The following is a 25,907-nucleotide window of genomic DNA, read 5'->3' on the forward strand; positions in this document are numbered from 1 at the left end:
AGCGCCGAGCGGCCGATGGGCGGCGGCGGGGCGGGGGTTTAAAGGACCGGGAGCGGCGGCCAGCGGCGGCCGGGCAGGTACGGGGTGGGCTGGGGGAACGGGGGCTGTCACCGGCTTCTGTGAGGGCCGAGGGGAGCCTGTGTGGGGCTGGGGTCCCGGCCTCTGTGTGTGTGTGGGGGGGGGCCGTGGGTGTCCCGAGGGGGGACGTGGTTGCCGCAGGGTGAGGAGCCCGGTTAGGGGTCAGGGTTGGTTTTTTTTTGGGGGGGGACGGGGGGTCCGGGAGGGAGAAACATTCCTCGGGCGCTGCAGCGGGGCGAGGGGGGGTCGGCCCACGCGTGGATCTGGCGCTCCGTGGGCCTGGGAGCGGCGGCGTGGCGAGTGCTGGCTGCCCCCCCCCCCCCCCCGCGTGGAAATGACACGGGGTTGCTCGGGGGAGCTACTGGGTCTGATGGTGGCACCGGTAAAAAGTTCCCGAGGGGGGTTGAGGGGCTGCCAGTCTCGTGTTCGTCTTGGATCGTGCGTGGCAGTGTCTGTCCCTGCCCCGGGATCATGGAGGGGGGGGGGGGGGGGGAACACGGAGAGGGGAAGGGAGATGGTGAGGTGCTGTCAGTGCTTCCCAGAGCCCACTCGGGACCTGCCCTGGGCCACGGCCACGCTCTGGTCTTTCCTTTCTGAAGCGCTAAGCCCAGCTTTACAGGAGAAAAGCGTGGGACCCGGCTGGCCGCAGCCTGTTGCAAGAAGAGGGGCTTCCAACCTGCCTTCGGTCCCGCAGACCCTTCCTCCCTGCCCGGCCCAGGGGTCGCAGGCCGCACGGGCTGCTGCGTCCCGGCCCTCCGCGCGCCTCGAGGTGTGAAGACCGGCCACGGCGCGAAGATCGGCCACGGGTGTACGCGTGGCTGCGGCCACCCGCCTCCCCGCCGAACTTTGCGCATGGGGTGGGCGAGGAGGGGGTTTCGTGGCCTTTCGAGGGTCCCTCGAGCGCTGACGGAGCTCTGCCGAGCTGCCCCTCCTTCCTCCTGTCCGGTTACCTCCACACAATGGACGCAGTGTGTGCCTGCGGCTTTCCTCTGCAAGAATTACAGTTGCATGGGCAGGCACTTTATCCTTTCTGATCTCTCCTCTTCTCCCCCCCCCCCCCCCCTTCCCCTGAGGGTTTGTTTTCCAGCAGGCTGAGTTCAAAAAGGGCACGAGATACTGCTGGCAAACAGTCTGGCGCTAAGCAAACCTTTTTAGTCAGAATCACATGGATTAGACCCAGCTTGCCATTCACACGTGGGGTTACCTGTGAGCTCCTCCGAATTTCGCCGTGGCTAAGTACCAAGGCTGGCGAGAGAGCACCCGAAGCCCGTGACAGAGGTGCGGAGCACAGCTTGCTGGGGGTAGGTGTGCGCTGCCGGTGACACTAGGGGCATATCCAGTGCAGACTGCCGGAGCTGCTGTCCTTCAAGGAGAAGCTCTGTCTCTGCCAGACAGCAATCTGAGAGCTGGCTGCCTAGGAGACTGCCAAAGACACCTTGTCTTCAGCCGGAGGTGAAGCTTGATGCACAAAGTCCTTGGGCTACTCCGAAGAGCACAGCTAGATAGTGCGGTTCGTCCCTGAGCGAGAAGCTTTTTGGCAGATGCTTCCTCTTCATCCTTTGCCCCCAGCCTCCCTCTCACCCGCTGTCTGTCCTGTCCCCCTTGCTGTTCATCTCCCTCCTGCAGCGAGGGAGTTTGGAGGACAGTTGGAGTAGCATCACGCTGCCTTTTTATGGTAAATATGCTACAAGGGAGCTCTGCAGGAGAGGTGGCTTCTCAGAGCAGCAGCGAGCCCGTCAGACTGGGCAAGACTTAAGTCTCCTTGGCTTATGGTGCCCACCGTGGGGGGGGAGGGGGGTAGGAGGTGAAAGGCTGGGTTGAGGGGCTCGTTTCTCTCTCGGCTGCACCCAGAAAGATCTCTGAGCAGCTCCTTTCTTAGCACTTACTGTCAGTCTGGGTGCCGAGGGCTCGTGCTTACCAGAAATCTACTGGCTGTAACTGAGGCCAAATGGCTCTGATGCTCTGACGGTGAGAGGTGCAGGCTCAGCACTAATGGTAGGAAAAGAAGCAAACCAAAAAAAAGCAAACGCTCTGCCAGCCCATCAGTGGGTACATTGCTGAAGTCCGACTTGCGTGGCTGCCAGCGTCTTGCTCTTTGCTCAGATCTGTGAGACCACACCATTTCTGGAGCACTGCCGTGGGTCTGAGGCAGCTCATCCCAAGTAAGCCTTGCTCAAAATATACCTTGCAAGGTGCTGGGGTAGGTGAAGGTGTGTTCTTACAGCGTCAGCCAATACATGTCCAGGGAGTATTTTAGTCCCTGACACATGAGCCCTGCCTAGAATGGAAGGCCTGATTCACTCACGGTATCTCACTGGAGCCCAGCACCTTTCAGGATTGCTCCAAATCCCTGTCCAAATGAGGAGACAAGGGCAATGAGGCACACGAGGCTCCGAGCGTGGCGTTGCTGGTGGCGGCAGCTTGTACCTCTGGTCTCCGACAGCCCTCCTGGGGCCTGGAACGGCAGCGGCTGGCAGGGGACGTCGGTGGTGTAGTCCTTGAGTTCCTGAAGTGTTGCTGACAGGTCTGCCGCTTGAAGCGGTAGTCTGAGGGGAAGGGAAACCCAGGTCAAACAAGCTTAAGGGGCCTTTTACTGCCTGTTTTGACTTGGAGGCATTTTGTTGCTGTTCTCTGCCAGGGTGCCCCTGCCCTTCGCAGCTTAGCTGAGACTTGGCATCTCAGGAGAGAGACTCTTTTTGGTTTCCCAGGAGGAACAACATGTCTGGCAATGTGTGCAGAGCCCTGCTGCGAGATAGTGACCGCCTCCCCCCTCCAGATGCCTTTTCCAGAAAGCCATTTAGAGCCCCAGGCTGTTACTTGGATAACTCCCTTCCCTGATTCATTAGCAGCGTGCAGTCTCTCCTGTAATATCCCAAATCTGCCTGAGCTAAAGGCTGAGTGGGAGAGGCCATATCTTTTAATAGCCGTGTGATGCAGTTGGAAAAAACTTCTGGACACGCAGTTCTCTGGTGGCTTGACTTAATGGAAACACTCCAAGGGAGAGAGAGATGGAGCTGGGCCCCGAGGGAGAGGGTGCTGTGGCTGCTTTTGGGTGAGGGGGGGGGGGGGGGCAACTGCTTGTGGTTTCTGATCTGCCTTTCCCCCAGCCTCACCCTAGCTCCCCCCGAGCCCACCTGGAGAAGGCGGCAGACCTGGAGATCGGTCCTACCATGCGGTGGGTCTCGCAGGTCCCGTGCGTGGCGCGGTGTGAATAACTGCTGGTGGCTGGCTTGCGGCTGGGGGACGTGGGTCCACCTTGGAGATGAGGCTCTTGCCATGTGGCCACGGGAAGCCTGCTTTGCCGGTGACACTGGTGACCGTGCTGTGGCAGATCCCACTGGGCAGCGCTGCTGTGTGTGGCAGGCACGTGCCTGGCTCTCCCCACTCAGTGTTAGCTCTGCTGAAGGTGCCTTTGCTTTTCCAGCTCTTTGCTATTGAAACTACTCGGTCTTGCTGCTGGCAGCTTCTGCTTCCTATCCCAGGTGGGTGCCAGGGGCTTGGCTCTTACCTGCTTGTTGTGGTTTAAGCCCAGCCGGCAACTAAGCACCATGCAGCTGCTCGCTCACTCCTCCCCCTCCCCGCCATGGGATGGGGAGGAGAATTGGAAAAAAAGTAAAACTCGTGGATCGAGATAAGAACGGTTTAATAATTGAAATAAAATTATTATTATTATTATTAAAACTGTAATGAAAAGGAAGATAACCAAAAGAGAAATAAAACCCAAGAAAAACAAGTGATGCACAACGCAATTGCTCACCACTTGCCGACTGATACCCAGACAGTCCCTGAGCAGCAATCGGCCCATCCCGGCCAAGTCCTCCCAGTTTATATACTGAGCAAGATGTTCTATGGTATGGAATATCTCTTTGGCTAGTTCAGGTCAGCTGTCCTGGCCATGCTCCCTCCCAGCTTCTTGTGTACCTGCATGCTGGCAGAGCCTGGGAAACTGAAAAATCCTTGACTTAGGATAAGCACTGCTTAGCAACAACTAAAACATCAGCGTGTTATCAACATTATTCTCCTACTAATTCCAAAATACAGCACTGTACCAGCTACTAGGAAGAAAATTAACTCTGTCCCAGCCAAAACCAGGACACTGTCGAACTGCTCCCTGGAAACGCAGGGCTCTAGTAGCACCAGAAGGAGGGTTGTGACTGCAGAAGGGATGTGTGCCAGGCGGATTTGGCAGCTTAGTTCATATCCTGTTCCCCCTGCTCTAGAAGTATCTGTCTTCGAGGTTCCCCCCTTAGACTTCTTCTGTCTGAGGTGCAAGCTGGCAGTTCAGCACTCTCGTTGGGATTGATGTTGCCTCCCTTGTTTCATATTGTGCTGTGCCAGGCTGACCTGGGGTTTGCTGTGGCTAGAGGGGTGTAATGGGGCTGGTGCCCAGCGCACTGCACACTTACTTCTGTGCTTGGGGATCTAAAACAGGTGGGGCAGACCAGAAAGATGGGTTTTGGTGGGTTTTGGTAGATTTTACCTGCTTTGAAGGTCCTGTTCCACCGGCATCTCGGAGCAATGATGTGTGGATAGAGGGGCTTTAAATCAAAACTCCCAATTCCTCTCTGATACCTTTGCCCCGACTTACTGGCGTGGCTCTGTGCATCTGGTTTGGACTTTCTCCCGATAAGGAGGGGCTAATCCCTGTAGCCTCCTGGGAGAAGGGCTCATCCGTTCCAGCCTGCGATTGTGGGGTTGTGGGTTCCCAACTCCATGGGAGCTGGAGGAAAAGAGCGCGCTGGCAAGATCCCAGCAGAGGAGGAGGCTGCTCCACTCTCTGCGACGCAAGTTGCGTGTTGGTTTTTGCCTGACTTCTGTCTCCTCTGCCTTTATCCCTTCTCTCTCCCGGTTGTGCATCTATCTGGATAGGCTCTCTTGGAGTCCCCTCCTGGGACTGCCCAGGGTATGTCGCAGAGGCTCAGGTTACTGGACGTGATAATTAATGCCTTCATTGCCTCACAAGCTAAACACTTGCTGCTGCTATCATGTTTGGGAGGGGGCCAGGGAACTTGCATCCCTCCCCTAGCTCCTCGTCCTGCTGAAGAGTCAGTGTTAGGACTCACGTGTGTTGCGATGGAGCACGGTGGCTGTGGCTTTGCCAGCACTTCTGGGGACACGTGTACAGTCCTACTTGTGTGGGTGGGGAACGTGCTACAGGACAGTGCAGCTATCTGGGACTAGGAACATGCGTGCAGATATTCTCCCATGGGCTGTCTGGGTAGCCTTGGGTGACACCGAGTTGTCCTTTGTAACAGACTGGAGGAGAGGGACAGGACCTAGGTGGTGGATGCTGCTGATCCATGACACTCTTGGCTGTACAGGGGCCTGTCCCCAGAGCTCTCTTACGCAGTAGCTCTTCACATGACTGTCTGGTGGGTTTCAGGTGATGGCAAGCTCCAAAACCCTCACGTACAGCTGAGATGTGTTATCTGCCCTTCAAGTTGAGAATCCCTGGTTAAAGGGTGGTCCTTGCCACCACCACCAGGCCCTGCCACCTTCTCCAGTTGTTCCCAGGTATCCCTGCAACATTGGCAGCCTCCGAAAGTTAGTTATCTTGCTTGTTAAGGAGACGGTTTACACGTGCTCGTTCCCTTCCTGTCTTGGTGCTTTCTGTACCCGAATTGGTAAACTGGGGATAATTGCATGGCAGAAGGTCTTGGCTCTGTGGGTTTCCTCTCTACTGGGCATGGGGGTATTTGGGACCTGTGGGGACATTCTGGCGTCGACACTGGCACTTGTAAGCCCCCGTGGCCCAGTTCTCTGGAGGGAAAGACCAGATTCCCTGCATGAATCCTTGGAACAAAGTGTGGTCCCATCTCCATGGCTGTTTCAGTTGAACTTCCCTTGGACGTGCGTGTCTGGATCCGTCTCCTCAAACACTACTACGGTCTATTGCTTGTTTGTAGCATAGTGGGCAGTCGGTGACTGGGACCTGGACTGAGGAGCTGGAACAGGCTCCCCGGGCCAGGGGAAATGGGAAGACCCTCTTCTGAAGGCTGGGAGCTTGTGCTGGCGTTGTTCTGCCCTAGCAGCTTCTTTTCCCTCTGTCCCTTACACCAAGTGTTTCTGTGGGGCCACTGTTCTCAGTGGCCACCTCTCTCTCCTCTACCCCTCATTAGTGCAGGGCTTGGCATGCCAGCAGGAGGGAGCCTCGGCGTGTCTGCGCCTTGATCGGATTTGTCAAGGCTCCTTCCCTTTTCTTCCTGTTCATTGAGGGCTGAAACAAAGCAAACAGAAGAGAGGAATTCCAAAGAATAGGAGCAAGGGAAGAAAGAGACGCCGGAGTGACAGGCTGCCCCTGCCCACACGCACCCCCCTACACCCCACCACCCCCCCGCCTCGGTCTGGTGGGGCAGAGCTGGAGGCAGAGCGTTTTGGGAGGCGAGACCCTTCCCTGGCATTCCAGTTCCCAGCTCGGCCACCTTGCCCCCCGTGCTGTGGGGCCGTGACGTGCTGCAGCCCCGAGAGCTCCCGTCCCCAACGCTCGGGTAATTCTCCCGGCGAGGCTGTCCCCGCTGCGTGCCGAAGTGCCAGGAACGAGGAAGCCATTATTTGAACTGCTGTGTTTGTTGTGGGCTGCGGTAAAAGTTTTCCCTCTTTACCTGTGCCAGGAAAGTTTCCCCTTCCAAAGGAGCCTGGTGCGGAGCTGAACGTCCTGCCTGGGTGCCAGGGCAGCAAGGCACCGGCCCCTCTCCAGCCTGGAGCCAGATAAGAGCTTGAACGAGGCCCTTCTGTGCAGACAGGTCTGTGGAGACAAACACGGTCCGGAGCTTGTGTTGTTTCCCAGGAGGCAGGGGACTCGGGATGGGAGTCGTGGCCGGCCAGGCGAGGCTGATGGAGCCCCTCGCTCCCTCCTCTGCCATCCCCAAGCCATCACACGGGTTCCCCTTCATCCTGCCCTCAGCCCCACTGCAGATGGGATCAGGGGAGGCAACAGGGTGCTCAGCAGCCCCAGCATAAAGCACTTGAGGTGAAACACATCCCTACCAGTGACCGCTGCCTTGCATTTAAGCCCCAAGGAACAGCCTTTAAGCCACAGCCTCTGTTTCCTTTCCTTCTTCCTCCTTGTTCTCCGCCTTCTGGCAATCTCTGCACTCTGTGGTTTAATTAGAGAGCGGAGTAAAGTGCTTAGACTCCAAAATGTGCAGATTAGGGGGTTGCTAATCCTCTTCCTCAACGGGTACTCACATCCTGCCCAGTCTGTTATCGAGCTTCTGTCCCCAGCATGGAAACTCAGCCAAACTCGAGACCTCTACCTCTCCTCTTGCTTGCTGCGCAGAGGAAGGGCGAGGGGTGACAAGGAAAGCCGTGGGGGAGGAGGGAAGGGAGCTGTGGGCTTCCGAAATTCTCAAGGTGGGTTTGTAGTCCGCGCTGGCTGTCTTTGCTTCTTGTGCCCTGGCTGGTTTTGGTGCTCCAGGAGCAATAAAGCAAGGATTCGGTTTTGTGGTTTGGGTTTTTTTGAGTGCCGTCTTCCTGTTCTGACAAAAAAAACTTTCTGTCAGAGGAAGCAACTGCTTCCCTGTATGTGTGCGTGCATGTGTGTTTACGTGTCGGGTGATTCAGCTCAGGTCTTGTGCTTTCCCTGCGCATACACACCTCTCCCCGTGTTCCCGACTGCTTCTCCCGCACTTAATTCCCAGCGTACGCCCAAGTGAGCCGTGCTGCAGCACTGCCGAAAGCGCCGGGCTCCCCGCTGAGAGCGGGAGGCTGGTGCCTGGCAGTGCTGCGTGAGGCTGGTCGTATCCTCATCTCTGGAGGCTGAGAACCCTTTACAGGACATATGCTGTCAGTGTGAAGGGGAAGGCAGAGTATTTGCTGTTCCAGATGGAGGCACCAGCAGGGAAGAGGGAGTAGGGAGGATGAGCGTAGTGGGAAGGATATGGCTCTTCCTGGGGGTAGGAGGGGAACGTGACCCTGATGGTCACAGGATGGGCTGAGCTCTTCTGCCTCTGTCCCACTCCTGGGGCGGGCTGGGCACGGCACAGAGGTTGCTGTGGATTACAGAAGACACGAGCTTTTGTCCTGAGCCACTCATCTGCTGCTTGGTTGAGTTGAGCTATGCTGTTTCTTCCCTGCCTTTGTCCTTTGGTGTGTGAGCTCAGGGTTTAGCTCAGCAGTGTGAGAAGCCCTAGGGATGGGAACACAAGGAGCAGCGGGAGGGGAGGAGTGCTGGGAATGGTCAGTAAGGAGTTTGGGTGTTGAGAGCATTCTCTTTTCCACCAGCTGGCTTTGGGAACCACCTCATCTCTGGGATCCACTTCCCCTCCCTTTTTGCCCCCATCGGTCGCTACCTCATTTCCAGTTTGCAGAGTGCCCCACATGTGCTTTCACAGGTAAGTTTGCAGTCTTTTAGCCCAGCCAGCAGCTCTTCCTCCACAGTGTTGTCAGAGCCTATTTGCAATGTGCAAGCCTCTCTGTAGCTCAGGTATCACCTAAGGTCTTACAAAATGCCCAGGGCACCCGGAGTGGGTGGCACTGTCGCTGCTTGGGTTTTTTAGAGCCTGCCCTGAGCCATCCTGGTTTGCTATTTATAGTTCAGTTGTTCCATTCCTCTGTGGATGAGCTCTGCTTTCAGTCTTGCTTGGGCACTGAGGGCACCAGTGCCAGGAATAGCTCTGGGCAAGGAAGACGTGGGAGCGGCTGCTTGAGCACAGCTCCCAGTTTGGGCCAGTCCCTGGTGGAAGAAGCACCAGGCTGCATCTGTGAGCTCGGGCTCTCGGTGAGAGTCAGCTGCTTTTCACGCAGAAGTGAAGGGATTGCCTTTCCTTGTCAGATGTCCCGCGTGCCTGCCTGGCTCCTCCGTGCTGCCGAGGCTGCCGGAGTAGAGTTCGGCACTGTGAGAGATGCCGTCTGGAAGAGTTGCTCCAGTGCCAGGTACCAGTGGGACTAAGTGAGAGATCTTAGTGTGATGTGCTTGCATCATGGAGGACAGTTTGCACGGCAAGCCCTGCCCCTTGCATGTCCTTCAAGCAGTGGCTGTGACCTCTTGGTTGTGTATCCTCAACCGCTGCCCACCAGAGTGGGTGGATGCCTTTTTCGGTGGGGCACCTGCCATCGCTCACACAGGGTTCTGCTCTCCTTCCCCCAGGATTGCTTGCTGGCCTTGAGGGAGCTCAAGCTGAGGTCTGACGGGAGCCTGCAGCGCAAAAACCACCAAAACCCTCCTTAGCGCTGCTGCTTAGGCAGAGCTGCTCCGGCCCTTTGGCTCAAGATGTTCGCAGCTTGTCTGGAGAGCAGAGCTGAACAAATAATTAATTGCTTGATTTAGTGCCCAAAATGAAAAGCTGGAGGAAAAAACCCAACACAGCCGAGTTTGAGAGACCCTTTATCTTTTCCTTTAAATGTAATGCAGCTCAATTGCAAATGAAACAATGCGAAAGGAGACTTTTTGCTTGGAAAACAAAGTATTTTGTTCTCATTGAAAACTTGTTGTGAAGTAGCAGAAAGCTCTGAGCTCTCTGGAAACTGCAGTTTTCAATCAATAACTATTCAGCCAAAAACACTTACCCAGCTCTGCCGGTGACAATGCAGGGCAGGCACCTGAGGGCCTGGCTCACGGCCATGCCCCTGGCACCTTCCCAGAGGTGGCGCGAAGGATGGTGTCATGCCTCTTGTAGACTTTTCCAGGCAGAGTGCCTGTCTGGGGTCGTTGGAGTCCCTTTGCCTCCTTTTTTTGTTGTAATTAACCTAATTAATTTTGCATGAGGTGATGGAGACTCTACAAGCATGTGTAGGGGTTAGGTCTGGTCAGATGCACTGGGATGTGGTCCCCCTTGTCCCGCCAGGACACCGCTCCCGGTACAGGTTGTTCAAGAGCGTTTCAAGGGAGCAGGGAGATTTCTTTTTTTTTGGGGGGGGGGGGGGGGGAATCTCCTGTCATTCCCTACCGGTGGGCACTGCTAGCTGGAAACTTAAGCCATCAGTAGCTCACAGGGTGAAATTCCCACCCCTTTGCTTTATGGGGCATGACGCCTGCCGGGTGCTCCAGCTGCACTGATGGCAGAGCTGGCGCTGGCAGAGGGCTTGCTGCAGGCTGCCTTGGATAGCAGCGGGAGCTCCGGGCTGCTGACCCTGCTCGGCTCTGACCCCAGTAACTGGTGTCTGCTGCGAGCCCGCTGCAGTGGAATCGTCAGGAAACGGCAGGGGTGAACAGGTATTGATGCCCGGAGCACGTCCGGAGACCGGGACACAGTGAACCTAATGGATTCAGAGCTGGCCATTAGCTGCAGCGCAGGCGTCAGCAAAAATGCAGATATTAGAAACCTAATCCCGGCAGAGGGAAGGGAGCTGGAGATCAGCCCAAATGCTGCTCCTCTTCTGTTTCAAGAGGCAGGCGGGGTCCTCCTGCCCCTTGTAGTGCTCCTGCACGGTGCCCAGGCTTGGTCCCTCCTGTGCCTAGCTGTGCTGGCCTGGGGGGCACCTGGAAGAGATTTGATCCAGGACTCTGCAGCCTCTGTGTTAGTGTCAGAGCAGCTGTCCTGAGTCAGGCTGATGTGCCAGCAGGCCCAGAAAAAGGCCAGTCAGTGTCGATACTTCACCTGCCGAGCACCCTCCTGGCATCAAACAATTTGTAGTCCAGGGAGGTAAAGCTGGAAGCAGTGTGTTGAACAGGTATCATCTCCTCCGTGAGCTTGTCGGGGGTCTCGGCAGCACGTTGGCAGGGTCTCGCAGGGGGAGGAGGCACTGGGGTCACCTCCAGGCGCCAGGTTAGAGCGGGGCTGGTGTACCCCACCAGGCTGTTTGGGAAACGGGCTCGGTGGGAAAACCATGACCGGCATGGACATGCAGGGTGCTCCCTCGCCCTGAGCCTGGCACTGTGGACACAGGGCTGGCTGAGCACCGGGGGAAGGTAGTCTGCTCCAGAGCCGTGCTGGAGGGTTGGACAGCCCTTGGGTGAGGAGGCTTCCCGCTGGCAGGGAGCGACTTGGTTCCTGAGAGGTGATCCTTACCTCTAGCCCAGGGTGAGACCCAGCCAGTGGTGTTGGCACGACTGGGTGGGTGTCCCGGGCAGCGTGTCCGGTGTGCTGCAGCTCTGCTTTAGGGTCTATCCTGCTGCTCCCCTGCTGCAGTGAGGGACAAATGCAGCACGTGCAGAGGAGTGCAAGCCAGCACCCTGCTTTCTGCTGCCCCGGCGTCCCCACAGACGCCGTTAAAGGCTATTGCCGGCTGGATCCTTCCAGCTTCTTCTTGAGCCTAAGGGCAGTGAGAGCACTTAGGGAGCGAGTTGCTAGCTGGGTGGCCCCCTCTTGCCTCGCCTGAAAGCTGTGGCAAAATGCAGGTGCCCAACTTGCAAGCGTTGCAGGATGTCTGGTAGATGTAAGCCTCCTACGCAACTCTTACACGCTCTGCTGTGGCACCGGGCTTCCCACGTGTGCCCTGCGCAGCCCTCTCTCCAGCTGGGGCTCTGCCGGGCAAATGAATCCAGTGCCCGGTTGCAGACAGGGAGACCGGCTGCAGGACCGCTCTGCAAAAGCGGACCGTGTCTAGCAGGGCCTCGTGATCGGAGTCCCTGCCAAGAGGAGTTGCTCCCTGATGCATTCCTGGGGTTTCAGGCATGGAGAGGTAAGCAGCGAGGCGTGTTCCCGTGTCAGACCCAGCCTGAACTTGCTTGTTTCCTCTGGAAACAGGGAGACTGTCTGGTGACGAAAGTCCCTGCTTCAGCCAAGCTCTGAGCTTCAACTAACACCCTTCAGAGACTGTTAGCTCCTCGTCCCCAAGTGCTAGGCTTCTGTCAGAGAAGAGGAGATGGCTTTTCAGCGTGACCTTTGCAGAATAAAAAGCTGAACTCTTAGAGCGGCGGAATTGTGTGTGCTGATAAGCTTATGGGCCTGAGGAGAGCTTGATGCATGAGAATGAGCCATAACTGAGGCACAGCTGACTGCTGTCCCAGGAAGATCTTCACCTTTCTGGGATTTTCTCTGCAGCTCGGTGGTGTTGGGGGCAGCGGGGAGATGGGGACACTTTCTTCTTGTACACCTCATGTGCCGGTATCTAACTCTGTGGCTGCTCCTCGATCCCATCTTTAGCCTATGGGGGCTGTTTTGCCCCAGGTAGCTCTTTCCAGGGAAATGAGAAGGTGAAATTCTCACTTAAGTTTTGCTTATCATAAGACTGGGGAGGGAGGTTCGGCATGGTAATCCGGAGCATGGGGTTTTAATCCTGCTCTCCTCGCCGAATTCCATTCCGCCTCTGTAAATTCCTACAGCTGCCCTGCTCTGCACTGCCTGTGTGGTATCTGTCAGCTGGTGCAGCCCTCCTCAAGTGGCAGCATGAGGAGGGGGACAGGGAGGTAACCCCGAATTGTAAGGCACCTTTGTCAGGTGGGTGCTGCAGTACGTGCTTTAAAGGTGACCTGCTGAACGAGGAACCAGCCTGTCCCCTCCCATCTCTTTGTAAGAGCAAAAGAGATGGTCCCCAGTTGCCTCTCTTCCAAGTGCGGTGCCTTTTCTCAGTTGCAGGTCTTGCTGTGCGGCTCTCACCGTGGCTGTCAGGCCCTTTCTCACCTCCTGCGAGCCCGGGAAGCTGCCGTATCGTGCTCCTGCTGAGGCAATCTGAGCAGGACAGCTAAACTGTTGCTGCTCTCCCAGCTCCCAAAGTGAGACCTGGGAGATGGATTTCCAGTTTCTGTCGCCTACGGCTAGGTGAGACAACAGGCAGCATGGCTCTGCAACATCACTCCTCTCCTGGCTGCCCTGCAGCTCTTTACTGGGAACAGCCGGGCCACCTTTTCACTTGTAACGCCTGGGGGGACACAGTGGGGGAGCAGCAAGGCTGCGGCTGTCCCTGTGCCCCTCAGGGCTGCTGTCCTGTGGCCTGCAGACACTCTCTGCTGTGCCTCAGCATCCCCTCTGCAGGTGCACATTAGCTCTAGGAGAGACAGCAGGCTAAGATGCCCACCCTGCCACGGTGCTGTGGGAAAACCGGGCTGCTCCCCTCCTGTGCTTGTAGGGCTGGGGAAAACGTGCCGATGCGATGGGAAAGCTCCCACTGCCAGCTTTCCCTAAACATTAACTGCTCACCTGATAGTCACCGAGCCAGCGAGAGCGAAGGCCAGTTGGGCTGAGCCGTGCTCCTACAAAAAAGAGGGAATCTTGGAGGAGCGGGGTGCCTGCACGTGGGCAGCTCTTGGGGGGGGAACCTGGGCCAAGCGAGGTGGGTGCACCATCCCGGGAGCGAAGGCTGGCTCTGCATGGAGGGGTGGCCGGCAGGCAGGCAGCCAGCCAACACTTCAGAGGTTGCTGTGATCGTGCCCCTGGTGTTTGTGCAGCTGCCCGGCTCCGCTGGCTCAACGCTCCCTGTCCCCTGGCTATCGCCCTGTCCTCGCTGGAGGCACGGGTGGCCGGGCATGAGGCGAGAGAGACCGGGGTCCTGCCTGCCCCTTCCCCGGTGTCTGCCGTCAGCCTCTCCCAGCAAGAGAGGGGACCCGGGTGCCTCTTTCTGTCTCATTTGCCACATCCCTGATCCCTGCCAAAGCGGGAGCCGTGCTGCTCCCAGGGAGGACGTGGGGGAGGGAGGGTAACCTGCTGCGAACAGCATTTCTGCCCCGCACCCTCGCGCTGGGATTGGAAACTGGCAGTATTGGGAAACCTCTCGTCTTACTGCTGGCTGCGCTTGTCTGGCGCGAGCAAGGAGACTGAGGAGGGAGGGTGGAGAAGCCGAGGGCCATGGCTGCAAGGATGGGCAGAGCCGGTACGCTTGCGTGCCGTGCCGTGGCTGCCGGTACCCGCTGTGCCCCTCGCCTGGGAGCCGCTTCCAGCCTTGCCCTCCACTTGCCGTTGCCTTTAACGTTTCACGGGGGAGGAGAAGCCACGTAGCTACCTTCCCGCTTGCCCATCTCCTTCCCACTGCCATAAACATCCTAAAACGTCTCTGCCTCGCCTGTGTTCCCCAGCAGCCTACCTTGCTCCCGCCCCGGCTGGTGTGGGCCTGGCTGGGTCTCGCTGGGCTCTCGCTTGCGGGAGCGAGCGAGATAGGGAGGCCAGGAAAAGCGTGCGGAGAGGCGGCGGCGGTCAGTCGGAACAGGAGGGGGTTTCCTCCCCTGGAGCAGTGCCGTGGGCAGGAGGCTTCGAGAGCTCTGGGCTTGTCCCAGGAGCGTGGGTAAGCCCCGCGCGGCCGCTCAGGGGTAGATACCACGGGGCAGGGGCAGAGTCCCCGGGGCTGAGCTCCATGTGGCCCCTGGGACAGGCAGGGGAGCAAAGGGAGGGCTCCGGCTCTGGGGACCCCCTGGCTCAGAGGGGCAGCCTGGGGGTTTCGTCTCCCTGCCGGGGCTGGGCTGGGCAGAAAAACGCAGTTGAGCGAGTGGCTGTTGTAAGCGGGGGCTCTGCAAGGGCAAGCGAGAGCTGCCTGAGCCGGAGGTGAACGCGTCTCCCAGGGCAGTGATTTCAGGGCTGCCTGGGTGGAGGAGACCCAGCCTGCCCCTGCCCTGGGGCTGGGGGGGCTGCCTTGGCAGGAGCTGCTCTACCTTTGCCAGGCAGGCTGGGGCTTGCTGCCGCAGCTCGCCTTTGGGTTACTGGGCGGGGGGGGGGGGGGGGGGGGGGCAATTTACTTTTCATCTAAATTGCTAGGCAGGCAGTTTGCATCCTAATCCCTCTCTGCCTGCTGCCGGTGGCGGCCTCCTCCCACCACACCCTGCCTTGTCCAGGCATCTTCCAGCAAGGCTCCCTCCAAGACCAAGGCAAGCAGGAGGGCAGGGGGGCTCCTCCTTCCCCTCCGGCCCGGGCAGGAGCTTGCTGCCTTTCCCCAGCCCTGGGGCCAGGCATAGGGGGGGGGGTGAGCTGCAGGTAGAGCCCATCTCCGCATAGTTTGCATTCCCAACTCCGGCCTCCCGCTCCTGCTGCTGCCGTCCTGCTCGTTCCCAGTGCGCTGGGCAGGTTTGGGGGACGCTACGCCCTTCGGGGAGCCCCTTTCTTCGGGGCTAGCGGGGCTGGAGCACGCCTGGGCAATCGGGGGGGCAGCTCTTCTTTCCTTTTCAAGCCTACAGTTGGGGTTTGCACCCCGTCCAGGTGAGGGGCTAGCGCTCAGACGGCAGCTGATACTTCTTCTTTCTGGGGAGCAAGGACTGCACCCCACTCCCGCCCTACTTGCATCCCGGGCTGTCCGTGCAGCCCCTCTCTGCCAGATGAAGGGAGACGGGGTGGCCTCTGCTGCCTTCCAAAGCCCCCCCGAGTCTCTCTCTGCGGGTGGACAAAGTCTCCCGCACTTGCCCCGGGGAAGGAGGAGGTGGGTGCTGGGTAGGGGGTAAATAATCCCTACGCTTCCCTTAGTAAAAGAGGGATAATTGAGGCCTGGGAGCAGGAAGGGGGCTGGAGGGAGGGCTGATTCCTCCCGACTTACTTTGGGCAACTCCGTGCCCCTGGCGCTGGGGGCTCTTGAGTGGAAAGCGAATTTAATCTGTTTTGTTTGTTCTTTCTTCCTCGGAAAGGGGGGCCAGCGTGGGGCGTGCTGGGGGGGAGCTTGGGTTTGAGAGCGGGGAGGAGGGGGAGAAGTGTCAGATCTGAAAGGGAGGAGTAAAGGGAGGACAGGGAACGGCAGACCCGGGAGGGAGCAGCAGCGGTGGGCTGCCAGCCGGCTGGGAAGGCGCCGGGGAAGGAGGAGAAGGGGAAAGGCAGGTAAGGACATTGCTTTCTGGGGAGCAGGTGAGCGGCTAGGTGAGGGGGGGGTGGGGTGTGGATGAAGCCCTTGGGTGCCTCCAGGAGGGTCTTTGGCAACTGGCCCGCTGCTGGTCGCGTCCCGTCCCCGCAAATCGCCGTAACGTGCTCCAGTGCAGGCTGGGGACAAAGTGCTGTTCCCGCAGTGAGACCTCCCCGGAGGGGCCACAGGGGCAAGCGGGAAGCAGGAGGGGTGCTGCTGTGTGCCGCCTCCTCCTCTCTCCCCTTCGTTCGTGCTAAAGTCCCTTTCTTGTCCCTCGGCTCGCCAGACTGCTCGGCGCTGGCTGACCTCCCTCGTCTCGCCTTACCCCCGTTTCTCATATCGTGAGCACAACAAAAAGTTTGAGCGATGCCCGGACCTAGGCGAGAGGGGTGGAGATGGGCTTGTGGGATGGAAGACAGGCTGGCAGCAGCGTGCAAAGACCTCGCCGGGTCCAGCACAGCTTATGGCCGTGGCAGGGAGAAGGGGTGCCTGGGCCTGGTGTGCTCCACGCCTCTTCCCCGCCATGGCTGCGCTTGGCGAGCGGAAAAAAAAGCAGGGCAATGCCGGGCCCCTGCTTGCGGGGTGCTGGCATTGACCCCTCGTCCGCCAGGAAAAGGGGTGCAGCGCTCGGGTGCCGTGCCTGCTGCCGCGGGGGCTTGGCTGCATCCCCCGGTGGGTTAGGGTGGCCGTGCTCCCTTGGGCTGGCCTTGCCCCAACCCTTGCAAAACCCGAGCCTGTTGCTGCGTATCCCTTGATCCTGGCGTATCCCTTGATCCCGGTGAGCTTGCCATCAGTTGCTGCAGCGGGCAGGCGTTTGCACCCTGGCCCTGGGGGCTGCTCAGGGCGATGTCCTTCCCTGTTCAGAGCCCCCAAGCACTTGTGGGGCCCCATAAGGCATCTGCACATCAATGGGTTCCGGGGAGGGGGTGGTGTGTGCAGGGGGGAGCAGACCCTAATCCGGCCCATTCATCCCTCGGGCAGCTTTTGTTGAGCCTCCAGATGTTGCAGCCGAGGGCAGGGGCTCAATCTTGAGCTGCAGCAAGGCAGGCAGGCAGGGGTGTGATGCCGGGCAGAGGTTGGTGTTCTCTTGCTTTGTGGGGTCTTTGTCCGCCCCCCCGGGCACCTGGCTTTTTGGGAGCTCGAAGCAGGGCTCTCTGGAGAAGGGGCCTTTTGCCCCCACGTCAGGTGTGGGTGCAGGAGCAAGGTTCCCCCGGCACCCCCCCCCCGGTTGATCCAGCAGTGCGTGGGGAAGTGAGTTTCACCGAAGCATTTGGGATTTATTTTTTTTTTTTCCCCACCAAACTTCGTCAGCCTCCGGAGGCGGTGGGGCAGGGACCCACGCTCCCTCTCAAGAGCAGGGTCCGTTAACCAGCCTGTCACCGGCCACCCGGCTCGGGGAGGACCTCTCCGGCACAGCCTCTCTCCTCCCCTGGGAGCCCTTTGCCAGTGGGGTGGCAAGGGGCAAGGAACAGAGCTGGATTGAAGTCGCTCGGCGGGCTCCTTCCCGGGCTAAGGGGGGGTCCAGGTGCCCCAGCACGGACTGGGAGGGTGCTGGCTGGGAAAGGCTGTCACTGGAGAGGTGAAGGGTGTCCGTCTCACCGCTGCGCTCACTCCAGGCAGTGTCCCGGAGGGAGCGGGAGATGGGGGACGTCGTGCCTGGGGGGCTGTGGAGGCACCTGGGTGTGGGCTGTGGGGCTGCTGGTGATCCCACTCTCTCTGCTCCCCTGCCCCCTCGCAGGCTCTAGGATGCTGGGGCCAGCCAGGCTCGGGCTGCCCACCTGATCCTCGCCGCCCGCGTCCCGCCGGCACACCATGTTGCGCTCCTGGCGCGTGAAGCTGAAGCTGCTGCTCGCCACGGTGACCCTGGCCGTCCTCCTCTCCTGGCTCTACCTCTTCGTGGGCAGCCTCGAATGTGAGTGGGTCCTCCTTGGATCGAGGGACGGTCCGCCGCAGAGGGTGGGCAAGGGGAGGCCGCGGCCTTGGAGCGGTTGCTCTGCGGCCGTGCAAGTTGCTGCGGGTGTATCGGAGCGCTGCGTTTCCAGGGGCATCCCCGGAGATCGGAGCAGCGGAGCCGTGACGTTGGCTGGGCACGCGTGGGGTGCGCCGGGACCTCTCGGTTGCGCCTCTGCCCCACCAGCCACGTGGGTCGTTGCCGGCCGAGCTCTGCCTCGCCGTGCCCGTGGCATCCCCCGTGTCTCTCCCGCAGACGGCCGCTTCCTCCTCCTGCCGCCCTGCCTGGGCGAGCAGCCGAGCCGGGACGTGGAGCGGGAAGCGCTGGCTTCGCGGGTGCGCAGGGTGGAGGAGGAGAACCAGCAGCTTCGCCTGCAGCTCAGCCAGGTGCAGGCGGAAGGCAGCGATGGCAACCCGCAGTGGGGGACCTCCGCCGAGGATGGGGAACCCCCCGGGGGCGAGAGGAGCAACCGCACGGCCTGCCCTAAGCAGCGGACGGTGCACAAGTGTGAGGTGGGTGACGGCACCGGCGCGGTGGGTAGGAGATGTCGAATGGGAGGCCGGGACACTGGCTGAGCGTGGATGTCTGTGCAGCCCACCTGGTGCTGCTCACCCCATGTTCTGGCCGTGCTGGGGCCTCATCCGGGCTCTCTGTGGTGCTCAACGGGCCACAGCCGGTGGGTGAGAGTGCCTTGTTTCTCCAGAGAGGGAGGTCAGACAGGAGGAGCGCCGGCCGGCCTCCTGGTCCTCACTTCTGAGCCAGGGGACTCCCACCTCTGTCTGGGTCTCCTTCCCCAGGGGAAGAGCTGGGTTATGGAGCCTCTCCCCATAGCACAGCCCCAGGGAGTTGCTGACAGGGTCCTGGGGGGTGTGTGTGTGTGTGTCCCCAGTCTCAAAAAAGCACCATTTGTCTCTGGGCAGCTCCTGCACGTTGCGATTGTGTGCGCCGGGCACAACGCGAGCCGGGATGTGGTCACCCTGGTGAAATCCATCCTCTTCCACAGGTAATGGGGAGGTGCTGTGCCAGAGGCCCGCTGGTTTGGGGTTCCCAGATGAGCTGCTGCAGGCTGCAGGGGGGGCAGTGCTGCGGGAGGGGGGCTCTAGGGCCTCTCTCTGCCCCCAGCTCCGTGCCACTGCTGAGGCTTAGAGGGCCAGAGGGGAATTTTTTTCCCCCAGGCAGCTGGTTTGTCTCCATCTGCCCCCTCGGCTGGCATCTGTCCCCCAGCAGGGGTGGGAGGGATGGGAACCATGTTCTTTTCCTCCCACCGTGATGCTGAGTGCTGCTGCACTTGCCCTTGGCAGGAAAAATCCCCTCCACTTTCACTTCATCACGGACTCAGTGGCCCACCAGATCCTCCAGACGCTCTTCCAGTCCTGGATGGTGCCCTCCGTCCACGTCAGCTTCTACAACGCCGATGACTTGAAGGCAGGCGCTTGCCCCCCCTTTGCCCTGTCCCAACCTGGTGCTCAGAGGGCTGAGGGAAGCAACAGAGAGGGGCGAGCGGGACAGGGTTTATTATAACTCTTCTCCTGCTGGTCCGTCGCTCCCCTGCTCCCCTTTCTGGACTCGTTGCTTGTCCAGCTGAGAAGAGGGGCACAGGGTTGGTGCTGGAGGGATGGGGAGGCCCCTTGGGCTAGTGCTGCCCTCTGGAGCAGAGCTGGGTCACCCACCGAGCACTGAAACGCTGGGGTTCTGGTGGCTGGAGGAAAAGCCAGGCCAGGGTGAGAGCAAAAGAAAAGGTGATGCAGCCAGCGAGCACCCAAAGGGCCACACCGTGGCTGCCGGCAGTGCAGCTGGAGAAAATACGCTCCAGGCTCGGCTGGCTCCACGGCTCTGTTGTGCTCTTCTGCCGGCCTCCTCTGCGCAGGGTGTCGGGCACACACGGCCGTCCTGCCGGGGCAGGGGAAGGGCATGGCCGTGCCCAGCCCTGAGGCCATGTCGCTTTGCAGCCGGAGGTGTCGTGGATCCCCAACAAGCACTACTCCGGCATCTACGGGCTGATGAAGCTGACGCTTACCAAGGCGCTGCCCTCCAGCCTTTCCAAGGTCATCGTCTTGGACACCGACATCACCTTTGCCACCGACATCGCTGAGCTCTGGGCTGTCTTTGGGAAGTTTTCTGGTGAGGACGGGTGCCCCTGGGACCCACTGGGGTCCTGGCAGGACCCTGGGTGCTGGGCTCAGGGTGGCAGTCCTTGTCTGCCACAGCACCAGGGCGGTGGGTTTGCTTGGGCCCTCTGAACCTACAGCAAGACTGGCTGCATCCCCGTCCCTCTGTTTCCTCAGACAAGCAGGTGATTGGGCTGGTGGAGAACCAAAGCGACTGGTATTTGGGCAACCTGTGGAAAAACCACAAACCGTGGCCGGCCCTGGGACGCGGCTTCAACACGGGTGAGTGTGGGCTGCCGGGGTGGACCCTGCAGCCCGACGGCACGTCCAGCTGAGGCGTCACTCGGCACGGGGAGGCTGGGGAAGGCTGAGGTGAGGCAGGAGAGACTGGTGAGCACGAGGGGGCTGCTACAGCGTCCTGGGGTCGTGTGGGTGGGCGCAGAAGAAGCGGCACGTTCCAGGGGCCGAAGGCACGCAGGCTGCTGTGCTCCAGCTCTGTGATGGCTGGGTGCTCCCTGGGTGACCCAGTGCCCTCCTCCCCGGCACCCAGGGGTGATCCTGCTCCTGCTTGACCGCCTGCGTCGCCTGGGCTGGGAGCAGATGTGGCGGCTGACAGCGGAGCGGGAGCTCATGAGCATGCTCTCCACCTCGCTGGCCGATCAGGTAACGGTCCCTCCTCCACGGTGGTCGGCCCTTCTGCGTTCCCATAGCTCTGCTGGCACAGCAGGGGGGCCTTGCTGTCTTCCTCACCCACCTGTGCACTCGCCTTTCTCCCTCTTAGGACATCTTTAATGCGGTGATCAAGCAGGACCCAGCCCTGGTGTACCGGCTCCCCTGCTTCTGGAACGTGCAGCTCTCTGATCACACTCGCTCGGAGCAGTGCTACACCGAGGTCTCGGATCTCAAGGTGGGTGGGTTTGCTGCCTTTGAGGCTGGGGAAGGGCCCGAAGGACAGCACGTGCGGTGGAGGTCTGGGGGGGAGAGTCAGCATGGGGTCTGGGGGCTTGGGGAGCGCTGGGTGCCGCTGACTTCTCCGCCTCCGCGGGGTGACACACCACTGCCCTCAGGTGATCCACTGGAACTCGCCCAAGAAGCTGCGGGTGAAGAACAAGCACGTGGAGTTCTTTCGCAACCTCTACCTGACCTTCCTGGAGTACGACGGGAACCTGCTGCGCAGGGAGCTCTTTGGCTGTGCCAGTCTCCCCAGCCCACCCAGTGACCAGGTGAGGGCGATGGCGTCTCTGCCCCCGACCCCAGAGCGTGGGGTGGGTGGGCAGAGACCCCACGCAGCCCCCCCACACCCCCCAGCTCCCCGTGGGGCTCCCGCTCTCGCTCACCCTCACTGCGTCGCAGCTGCAGCAGGCGCTGGAGGAGTTGGACGAGGACGATCCCTGCTACGATTTCCGCCGGCAGCACCTCACGCAGCACCGCGTCCACCTGTTCTTCCTGCAGTACGAGTTCCTGGCCCTTCCGAACCCCACCGATGTCACCCTCGTGGCCCAGCTCTCCATGGACAGGTACTTGCTGGTGGGGCTGGTGGGACATCGGATCGACAGCTTGGGAGCTACCAGAGATCTCGAAACATGGGTTCCTCACCCTCGCACCAGTGCTTTGCAGGGAGGAGCAGCACCCCAAGCCGGGAGCAGCGATTCCTCCTGCTCTCCCCACCCCGAACTGGGCTCGCCCGGCTGGCGTGTGGCTCGCTGGCGGGCACCCAGTGCTGGGTTGGGCCAAGCTGCCACGGGGCAGGTCTCCTGCCCACGCGGTGCTCCTCCGCTTCCACAGGTTACAGATGTTGGAGGCCATCTGCAAACACTGGGCAGGCCCCATCAGCCTGGCGCTGTACATGTCGGACGCGGAGGCTCAGCAGTTCCTGCGCTACGCCCAGGCCTCGGAGGTGCTGAGCGCCCGCCGCAACGTCGCCTACCACATAGTCTACAAGGAAGGGCAGTTCTACCCCATCAACCTCCTGCGCAACGTGGCCTTGGCCAACACGCAGACGCCATACGTCTTTCTGACGGACATTGACTTCCTGCCTATGTATGGCCTCTACGATTACCTCAGGTAAGGCTTTCTCCGGCTGGCTCTTGCTCAGCCTGCCAGGCTCCCCAAGCACAGGGGCTTGCAGAAAACGCCGTGGGCAGCAGTTCTCAACACGCAGAAACTGTTTCCTTTGCGTTCAACCTCGGGATCCTGCCCTTGCTTTTGTCAGACGCCAGCTGAGGAGGAAGCAGCCACGGCTGTGAGGGCTGCCTTGTTCCTCCTGCCCCTGTATGGCACCAGCATCTAAAACAAAGCGTCTAAACCCATTAATACCCTTCTGGGCAGGCCTGAGGGGCTGAGGAAGGAGGCTGCGGCCACGGCTGACAGCCAGGGAGACCTCACCCCCCTCCTACCACTGTAGGAACTCCATCCAGCAGCTGGAGCTGCCCCAGAGGAAGGCAGCTCTCATCGTGCCGGCATTCGAGACCCTGCACTACCGCTTGACCTTCCCCAAATCCAAAGCAGAGCTGCTCTCCATGCTGGACATGGGCTCCCTCTACACCTTCAGGTAGGGACCGGAGCTGCTCTGCTGTCCCGACGGGGCTGTCAGACCCAGCAGAAGCCCGTTTTGTACCCCGGTGCCTTGGGGCTGTGGGGCAGCCGGTCGAGAGGATCCCCTACGTCCTCTGTCTGCCTCGGGGAGCTGCCAGCTCCCCCCAGTCTCCCATTTCCATCCCTCCCTGTAGGTACCACGTGTGGCCAAAAGGCCATGCCCCAACTGACTATGCCAAGTGGCGGACGGCCACCGTGCCGTACCGCGTGGCGTGGCAGCCAGACTTCGAGCCTTACGTTGTAGTGAGGCGAGACTGCCCCAAGTACGACCAGAGGTTCGTGGGCTTCGGCTGGAACAAGGTGTCCCACATCATGGAGCTGGATGCGCAGGTGGGTGAGGGACTGCTCCTGGCACCACGGAGGCGCTGGGTGTTGTGTGTGTGGGGGGGGTCTTGGCCAGGCAGCGATGTCTTGGTACCACCAAGCCGATGCTGCCAGTAAGGGCCGCTGCTCTGCCCCCAGGAGTACGAGCTGCTGGTCCTGCCCAACGCCTTCATGATCCACATGCCCCATGCCCCCAGCTTCGACATCTCCAAGTTCCGCCTGAGCGCAGGGTACCGGGGCTGCCTCCAGACGCTGCGGGAGGAATTCCACCAAGACCTGTCGCGGCGGTACGGGGCCGCCGCGCTCAAGTACCTCACCGCCGAGAGGAGCCTGTGACGCCCGGGGACAGTGGGCGTGGGGCGCTAGCCCACCGCCGCAGCCTGGCCTGAGGGAACCGAGCCGGCAGCACGACTTCTCCAGCCCGGCAAAGGGATGCCCTTAGAGAAGATGGAAGATGCCAGCTGCGAGAACAGGCGGTGCCTGCGGGTCGAGCTGCTGTGGCGTGGCCAAGCGGTTTTTTTGGAGCAGCGGTGTTCCTGTGTTACAGGGAAACCTTCCCATGGCGGGGACCAGGGGTCGGGTCTCCTCCCTCCCCTGTTTTAGGTTTTAGCAGATGTGCATTCTCAGCCTTCGTTAGCTCACCTCACCTTGAGGCTTGGCTCCTTGAGAGGTCTGGGAGCTGTACCTTACCCTGCTCTGCCTCTGCTCCATGGTCCCATGTCCCAGTCCTCTGCACGCCCCTCGGGGGCTTTGGTGAGCAGATGTAGACGAGGATGTAGAGCATCCTTTTGCATCCTTTGTGGAGCAGGTTCAGAGAACACCCTGGGAGGTGGGGCCGGGGAGCACCAGGAATTGCGGAGACCCGCTTCAAGCCTGGATAGAGGCTGGCTGGTTAACAGGGCGAACTGGTGGTACTCCCCATCCGTACGGATGCAAAGTCTCCAGTGGGGTTGGCCCAGGACTGGTGGTATGGGAGTCACCCAGAGCAGGACAGGCTGTCTGCTGTCCCAAAGCAGCGAGCTTCTAGAACAGGCTAGAAGCAACCATGCCCGTGACAGGCCCCGTCCTGGGGCTGGCAGTGCCCCGCAGGGCAGGGCTGCGAACCATCGCCATGGGCAAAACAGCAGCTGCGTGGGCCAGCGCACGCTTGGAGAAAATTCGTGGCAGGGGACCACCCTGCTCCTCCCCAGCTCTTGGCAGCTCAGACGTTGCCATCGACAATCAGGGATGTGGTTGACACTGGACAAGACCGTAGCTGAGCACTGTGGCGGGATCCCCGTGCCGGGAGCAGCTTGGCCGGGCGCTGTTCCACTGCTAGCACACACTGGAGCACAGAGGATGCATTGCTTTCCTCACGCTATTTAAATTATTTAATACTTTCTCATAAGAATTAAATGATTAGGGTGTCTGGGGTGGGGGTTTTTTGGTGTTTTTTTTTTAATCCTTTCTTCCTCCCAGATGATTTTGCTGGTGGCCCTGGAGGCTCTCCAGGCCACCTGCTGCTGCAGTCACCGCTGTTCTCTCCTTAGCATTACTCTGGGCTGCAGGAGCCAGCTCTTTGCAGGTGTGAGGATTTCCGTCCATGGTGGGAGCGGCTAGGAGGAGCCATACAAAGCGCGGGGTATGGAAAGGGCACAAGCGCCTCTTGCTTATTCTCTCTTTTTAATTTAATTTTTAAATTAAAGCTTTTTTATTCTTTTTCACATCCTTGTTAGAACTGCCTGGTTATTAATTTTTTCTGCTGGGAGCCTGCACATGTCCGCTGGGGGGAAGGCAGGGGTAGCCTGAGCCTCAGCTGGGGAAAAGCAGAGCAAGCCCAGCGATGCCTGGCGCGTTTGAAGCCTTTTCCCTTTCTGGCTGGCACAGCGGGAGGGTTGGGGAGCAGGGAGCAATAGCAGGCAAAAGAAACGCCCGTGGCACCAAGCGGCAGGCGCACCGGTCCCCTGCCAGCTCCGAAATGGCTGGCGGTCACTGACTGCAGTGAGATCAAGTCTGCCGATTCCTGGCGCCGCAGCGGGGCTGGCAACACGGGTAGGCACCATTTAAATGGAGCCTGTGGCTTCATGGCTTAGGCATGTAGTCAGTTTAATCACACCCAAGTAGAAGAGATGCGGTTTCTTCTTCTGGAGGTGCTGCGGCTCATCCCCGAGACCAGCGCGAACAGCCTTGGCTTTACAAGACTGTTGGGACTAAAAAAACTGGCTCTTGGGCCACATGAGCCGCCAGCCTCGCATGTGGGGGGAGCGGGGAGGCTGAGGGGGTTATGCCAGGAGCGAGTTGTCGAGGCTTTATTTGGGAAAGGGCTGGGAAAACATTGCTAATCACTGTGAAACCAGGCGCACCTCGACCCGACCAGTCCCTAGCAGACAGCTTTCATTTACTACAGCCAAAGCTCGCCGATATCGCTCTGCTGCCGCACTAAGAGACAAGACAGGTTTAGATCAGATCTAGACAGTAGTTTAGCCTGCTCTCTGCTAGAGACGTGGTGGTAGCACAGTGCTGGGATGGGGCAGCCTCTCCTGGGCGTTTCTTTGATGGCTAGGTGGCTACGGAAATGCTGGCTCTGCAGGTTTTTTGGAAGGTGTGCTGCTATCCTGCAGCAGGAGGAGTGTGTGCCATCGTTTTCAGATAACGCTTCCCAGCCTAGCCAGTCCTTAACCCAAAATGTGCCTACAAGGGTGTAGGTACCTGGATAAACCCAGCTCGGTGTTGGTCTCTATGTGCCCTCTGCCGGGCAGCATCAGCTGGAGGCAACCACTCAGTCAGAGCCCGTGGAGATTTTCTTTAGAGCTAAAATTCATTTCTACTAACGCAGCACCCTTCTCCCTGCCAAGAAAGCAAGCCTCGAGCCGGAGCGTGCCGCAGCCATCACGCAGAGCCACGGCTCAGAGACCCCTCCCGGGGCTGGGGACTTTCTATGGGCACCGCGCCATCCCCTGTGCCTGTGGGACCCGCTGTCCCCACCTGGTACATATGGCTAAGGAGACAAGAGATTTTATTGTGTTTTATTTAGTAAAATGTTAAAATAAATAAATACAAATTGATCAGATGCTCTGTACCCCCTCCCCCACCCCAACTTTAATTTGCTAAAATCTAAACACATTTGTACCAAAACTGAAACCACAAGGGACTTGAAGGCAGCAAAGAGACTGCAGATCACTATGAGCATCAGGCTAAAAAAAATAGAGATATTTAAAAAACCCAAACCAGCTCACAAGTCG

At 59.7% G+C, this 25,907-nt stretch overlaps 1 protein-coding gene across 1 annotated transcript; it reads left to right on the forward strand.

Annotated features, from left to right (window-relative positions):
* Positions 1–2: 2 nt before the first annotated feature.
* Positions 3–24,338, forward strand: LARGE2 (LARGE xylosyl- and glucuronyltransferase 2). The gene is made up of 15 exons (XM_049825761.1): positions 3–77; positions 17,447–17,620; positions 17,915–18,171; positions 18,580–18,662; positions 18,961–19,084; positions 19,609–19,780; positions 19,945–20,049; positions 20,318–20,430; positions 20,549–20,674; positions 20,835–20,990; positions 21,121–21,284; positions 21,553–21,831; positions 22,172–22,318; positions 22,497–22,692; positions 22,825–24,338. The coding sequence occupies exons 2-15, from the start codon at positions 17,521–17,523 to the stop codon at positions 23,020–23,022; spliced, it is 2,220 nt and encodes a 739-aa protein (XP_049681718.1). The 5' UTR covers positions 3–77; positions 17,447–17,520; the 3' UTR covers positions 23,023–24,338.
* The last annotated feature ends 1,569 nt before the right edge of the window (positions 24,339–25,907 follow it).

This window comes from Accipiter gentilis, chromosome 22 (assembly GCF_929443795.1).
Source record: "Accipiter gentilis chromosome 22, bAccGen1.1, whole genome shotgun sequence".
In the NCBI taxonomy this organism is placed as follows: domain Eukaryota; kingdom Metazoa; phylum Chordata; class Aves; order Accipitriformes; family Accipitridae; genus Astur; species Astur gentilis.